Source organism: Panthera pardus, unplaced genomic scaffold (assembly GCF_024362965.1).
Source record: "Panthera pardus isolate Hobbes unplaced genomic scaffold, ASM2436296v1 HiC_scaffold_16, whole genome shotgun sequence".
Taxonomy (NCBI): Eukaryota; Metazoa; Chordata; class Mammalia; order Carnivora; family Felidae; genus Panthera; species Panthera pardus.
Genome location: NW_026526721.1, coordinates 157,341,373 through 157,347,573, shown reverse-complemented (window position 1 = coordinate 157,347,573; position 6,201 = coordinate 157,341,373). Strand labels below are relative to the sequence as shown.

The window sequence follows — 6,201 nt, the reverse complement described above, 5'->3', positions numbered from 1 at the left end:
TTTGACGGGCCCCCAGGGTTAATGGAGGGGTTGTGGGAGGGAGTGTGGGAGGGGTTTTTTTTTGAAGTAGTCCTGACTATAGGGACTGCTTGAGTGGACGGAGAATTGGGAGGATTAGTGCTCTTATCTGTGGGCCGTTGGGTAGGATCGGGCTTATTCGGGGGCCCTACTGATTGGTTTGGCCCTACTAGGGTTGGTAGAGTCTTGGGTTCTGCCTTTAGTTTTATCTGAATAACAGTTGCATAGTAGGGTGGCCCCCAATATAAATAGATTCCCCAATTAAGTCCAGAGGTCCATCTAGTATCTTTTTTTCCATCTTCTAGAAATTTAATGCGGACAAGGTTACAGGTAGAGGTTCTGGATAGCTTGTGTTTGGGGCAGGGGCTAGCAAATTTCATGTCAATATAATGGGGTTTTACGTTCCATTTCCAGCTTCCATCATTGGTAGTGACACAACTCCAGGACTTAGAGTAGTAGCTTAAAATTCCTCCACATGTGGTGCGAGCATTCAGTCCGAACCCTGGGCATGCATAAAATCCCCTCTGGCTTAGACTTTCTCGTTCCCCAGGTCTATACCCATATACGCGTGCAGGGGCTCGGCGTTGGCGTTTCCCTGGGGTAAGGATAAGGTCAGAGGGATGAGGGAGTAATCCCATGGAGACAGCTACATCTTCTAGGTTGAATATAGGTCGGGCCACCAAGAATTTAAGGGGGTATCTGATTTAGTGGTGGTATTATAGACTTCATGAGTTTCTAAATTAATAATTTCCCATGTTAAGGTATAGGGGATATGAGGGTTGCCCGCAATACTTATCAGTCCGTAGAAAGTGAGTAGGAGTATGCTGATGAGTGTTCTTTTTTTGGTCATTATGGGTCAGGAGCTGGTCTGGGTCTTCGGCGCAGAGTTAATTTTAAAGGATGGGTCTTACTCTGGTCAACTGTCCAGGCTGTGTTGGCTTCCGACACGAAGTCTTCTCAAACTGCAAAGGGATCAGCTGGTCGAGCATGGGTGTAATGGATCCAGGTAGCAATCCCGTCGACCTTGAGAGCGGTGGGCATAGTCAGGATCACAATGTAGGGTCCCTTCCACCGTGGCTGGAGGGTCTCTTGCTTATGTCTCCGCACGTATACCCAGTCTCTGGGTCGGTAGTGATGGGGCTCGGGGGGGGGGGGGCGGTCTCATAAATGGCTCTCAGTCTGGGCCAAACTTCCTGGTGGGTGTGCTGGAGTTCCCTCAGGGAAATAAGAAGTTTATGATCATCAAATTCAGTTAACACATTAGACTGTAGGTTGGGAATTATGGGGGGGGGGGGGGGGACTCCATACATGATTTCAAAGGGGGTTAATCCCAGTTTGTAAGGGGAGTTCCGCACCCTGAACAGAGCGTAGGGGAGTAAGACTACCCAATTAGCGCCAGTCTCCATGGTCAATTTAGTTAAGGTCTCTTTTAGAGTTCTATTCATTCTTTCTACCTGTCCTGAGCTTTGGGGTCTATATGCACAATGTAGTTTCCAATCAGCCCCAGTAAACTGAGCTATCCCTTGTATTACCTTTGAAATAAATGCTGGTCCATTGTCTGATCCTATTAGGGTAGGGAATCCGTACCTGGGCATGATGTCTTCCAACATTTTCTTTGCCACTACCTGCGCAGTCTCATGCTTGGTGGGGAAGGCCTCTGTCCATCCTGAAAAGGTATCTATAAACACTAATAAATATTTATATCCATATTTTCCAGGCTTTACCTCGGTGAAGTCTACTTCCTAATAGGCTCCCGGCCTGGTTCCGCGGGTCCTGGAGCCAGGGTTTTTCCCGTGGTTGGTAGCGTTAGTTAGTTGGCAAGCTTTACAGCTAGCAACTATCTGTTCAATTTTTGTCCTGGAGTCTCTAATGGTGATCCTAGCATGTCTTATTAAGTCCTGCATTTTTCTGGTGCCCATATGAGTGGCTCGGTGCATCTTGGATAAGACTTTATTTCCCATTTCTTCTGGGAGAATTATGCTACAGTCTGCTGCTCTCCACCATCCGTTAAGGCACTGAGTTAAAGGTAATTTTTGGATCCAGTTTAGGTCTTCTTTAGTGTAGGCAGGATTTTCTGGTAAACTAGCTGAACCGGGGTCTGGTAGGGTGGTCATTAAAGCACAGTCCACCTGTAAGGCTGTCTCTCGAGCCACCTGGTCAGCCAAATTATTTCCTATGGCCACCGGTGTGATCGGTTTTTGGTGGCCTGGGCAATGTATGATGGCTAGTCGTTTAGGCAGCCAGAGTGCCTTTAAAAGAGCCAATATTTCTTCTTTGTTTTTGATAGTTTTCCCCTCTGCAGTTAACAGTCCCCTCTCTCTATATATAGCTCCATGTATGTGGGCCGTAGCAAAAGCATATCTGCTATCGGTATACACGTTTAGTCTCTTGTCTTTTCCCAGAGTCAGTGCCTTGGTTAAGGCCACAAGTTCAGCCCGTTGGGCAGAGGTGCCAGCTGGCAAACGCTCTGCCCAGTCTCAGTTTCAGTTGTGACTGCTGCCCCTGCGTACCTTTGACCCTGATGTACAAAGCTACTGCCGTCAGTGAACCAGGTAACCTCAGCGTCTGGTAGAGGGTGATCCTGTAAATCTTCCCGAACTCCATGAACCTGTGCCAATATCTCAGCACAGTCATGGAGAGGGGTATCTAAGTCCGGGTCTGGTAGCAGGGAGGCAGGGTTTAGTGTTCGGGGGGGGAGCATAAATGATTCTGAGGGGGTTTAATAATAGTCCCTGGTAGTGAACCAGTCGGGCGTTACTTATCCATCGGTCAGGAGGTTGTTTGAGGACTCTCTCGATGGCATGAGGGGTTGTAACATGTAACTCTTGTCCCATAGTTAACTTATCAGCATCCTTTACCATTAGAGCTGTAGCAGCGATCATACAGAGGCAAGGGGGCCAGCCAGCCGCTACTGGGTCTAGTCTTTTTGAAAGATAGGCAATGGGCCTGGGCCATGGGCCAAGGAGTTGCATCAGCACTGCTTTGGCTACCCCCTTGTTTTCATCTACGAAGAGATGGAAGGGTTTGGAGACATCGGGGAGCCCTAAGGCTGGCGCCGACAACAGGGCGAGTTTAATTTGTTGGAAAGCCTGCTCAGTTTCCTCGGTCCACTCAAAGGGCGCCTGTTTACCTGGGGTGACCAGGTAAAGAGGCTTAGCCATCTCGGCGAACCGAGGTATCCACAAGCGGCAGAACCCGGCCGATCCCAGGAATTCTCTCACCCGCCTTCGCGTTGTGGGTCGGGGGATGCGGAGGACGGTTTCCTTCCGTGCATCAGTGAGCCACCGCTGGCCTTCTCTTAACAGATACCCCAAGTAGGTTACCTCGGACCTGCAAATTTGGGCCTTCTTTGCTGAAGCCCGGTACCCCAGGGCACCAAGTGTCCGGAGGAGGTTCCTGGTGCCTTGCAAGCAAGCTTCGGCAGTTTCAGCGGCGATTAAAAGATCGTCGACGTACTGCAAGAGAGTCACTTCGGGGTTTTGATTCCGGTACTCACCCAGATCCTCGTGAAGTGCCTCATCGAATAAGGTGGGTGAGTTTTTAAATCCTTGGGGGAGCCGGGTCCAGGTGAGTTGTCCATTTATGCCCCTCTCAGGGTCGGACCACTCGAAGGCGAAGAGCTCTTGGCTTTTGGGGGCCAGAGGCAGGCTGAAAAAAGCATCTTTTAAATCAAGGGCAGTATACCATTGTCTTTCTGGGCTGAGGGCACTTAGGAGGGTATAGGGGTTGGGTACTGTTGGGTGTATGTCCATGACTCGGCGGTTAACTTCTCTTAGATCTTGTACTGGACGGTAGTCCGCACTGTTAGGTTTTCGTATAGGCAGCAGGGGGGTGTTCCAGGCTGAATGGCAGGGACGCAAGATGCCTAAGTCTAGGGGGCGACGGATATGTGGCGTGATGCCATTTCTGGCCTCCATTGACATCGGGTATTGCCGGACCCGAACTGGATCTGCCCCCGGTTTCAGCTCTATGAATAGAGCTGGGCAATGTTTAGCCAACCCCATACCCCCGGTTTCAGCCCATGCTTCCGGAAACTGCTGGAGCCAGGGCTCTATGTTTTGACTTTGCGAGGGTGGCTCCTGATGGAGTTGATATTCATCTTCTAATCTTAGAGCAACTATGGTCATGGGTTGGTTGTGAGGGCTAGTCACTTGGGGGCCCCCTGGCGTAAAATGAATCTGGGCCCCCATTTTAGTGAGTAAGTCTCTTCCTAATAAGGGGCAGGGGCTGTCGGGGATGACTAGGAAGGAATGGGTGACCTTTCCATTTCCTAGGTCCACAGTCCTCTGGGTGATCCAGGGATATTTTTTTATTCCGGTAGCCCCTTGGACCCAGGAAGATTTTTTAGAAATTTTTCCATGGGGTCTGATCAAGACCGAATGTTGTGCCCCTGTGTCGATTAGGAATTGCACTGGGTTCCCCTCCACTTGTAGCGTTACCCTAGGTTTGGGGAGGGGATCCGAACCCCGTCTTCCCTATTCTGCATCTTGAGTGACGAGGGCGGGTGTGGTTTTTGGCTGCCACAGTTTTTGATTATGACGTGGCTTTTTCTTTTTAGGGCATTCTCGGGCCCAATGGCCTTTTTCTTTGCAATAGGCACATTGGTCTTTATCCAGGGGCTTTTGGACAACAGCGGCCAGGACTTTGGTCATTTTTTCGGTAGCTTTAAGTTGCCTGTCCTCTGGAGTCTCTCTATTATTATAGACATGCTGGGCAATGCGGAGTAAGTCCTGAATCTGTTTTCCCTCCAGGTCCTCTAGTTTCTGGAGTTTCTTTTTAATATCAGTGGCTGCCTGATTTACAAAGGCCATTACAACAGCAGCTTGATTTTCGGGGGCCTCGGGGTTCATGGGGGTATACTGTCTGAAGGTTTCCATTAATCTTTCTAAATAAGCGGCAGGGCTCTCTGTCTTACCTTGTATTACTGAATACACTTTTGCCAAATTAGTGGGCTTGCGTGCAGCAGCCCGGAGACCCGCCATTAGAGTCTGGCGATAAATGCGCAGCCGTCCCCTACCTTCTGCCGTGTTGTAGTCCCAGCCATCCTGTGGGGGTGAGGTCAAGGGAAAAGCTGCATTAATGAGATCAAGGTTAGCAGTGGGTTGGCCGTCATCTCCAGGCACCAGCTTTCTTGCTTCCAATTGAATGCTTTCTCGCTCCTCGGTGGTGAACAGGATTCGGAGGAGTTGCTGACAATCATCCCAGGTGGGTTGATGGGTGAACATAACGCTGTCCAGGAGAGCTATTAAATCTTTAGGGTTATCAGAAAATCGGGCATTCTGGGTTTTCCAGTTATACAGGTCACTGGTAGAGAATGGCCAGTATTGAAGTCGGGGGTTCCCCGTATCATCAGGAGGCCCTATTTCCCGTAAGGGTAAAGCTACGGTGGAGTCAGGAAGGCGGAGTCCTGGCTCATGTGGGGCCCGCCTATGGGTGCGTCCAGCTGGCCCTTGGATTTCGCCCCCATTAGGCATGAGCGCGGGTTGAGCCTCCCTATTCTCTAGTTCTTCCATCGGCTGGGCTATGGGAGGCTCTGCCGGCGCAGGGGGAGTGGGGTCAGGAGCAGGGATGGGGGCAGCTTGTGAAATAAAGGGGGGAATCTGGTAAGGGGGAGGGTCGAGAGAAAGTAAATATTGGCTGTCGGGGAGGACAGGGGGTGCAGTTGGAGTTAGCGGCTTGGGAGGGTTGATAGGTTTAGCCGCTAGGATTTGGCATGACCCTGCTGTTAAGAAAGAGGCCATCCAAGGAGGTGGATTTTCCTCTAAATCTTGCCACACCAGAATATAGGGACTCTGATCTGGGTGACCTTCTTTCCCTGGTAGGAAAATCCTTGATTTTACTTTAAGGACCACAGGGAGGCAGAAGGTTCCCTCTGTAGGCCAATTGACCCCAAAGGTGGGCCATTCAGAGCGGCAGTAGGTGATCAACTTTCTTTTGCGAATGTCTAGGCTTAAGCTGTGTCCTCTAGCTCTTACATCCTTGAAGTTGGTGAGGAGGAGGGAAAGAGGGGTGCTCTGCGTTTGGCCCATGTTATGATTCTGAGGAAGAGGAGAAGGGAAGGGGGCACGGGCAGCACGGATGCGGGGGGGTGCCGCTGGCCAGGGGGTGGCACGGAGGGGGCCCTGAAGTGGCTGAAACTAGCAGTGGAGGAGTTTGTGCAGGCGACCTCTGAGGGTGAGACTC

The 6,201-nt window shown here is 50.7% G+C and overlaps 1 protein-coding gene across 1 annotated transcript; it reads right to left on the bottom strand.

Moving 5' to 3' along the window:
* Positions 1–1,170: 1,170 nt before the first annotated feature.
* LOC109250229 (uncharacterized) lies at positions 1,171–6,201 on the bottom strand. Its single transcript, XM_053904141.1, is given in 3 exon segments — positions 1,171–1,684; positions 2,529–2,713; positions 2,715–6,201. Coding segments are annotated over 3 exon segments (3,549 nt in total). The 5' UTR covers positions 6,048–6,201; the 3' UTR covers positions 1,171–1,653.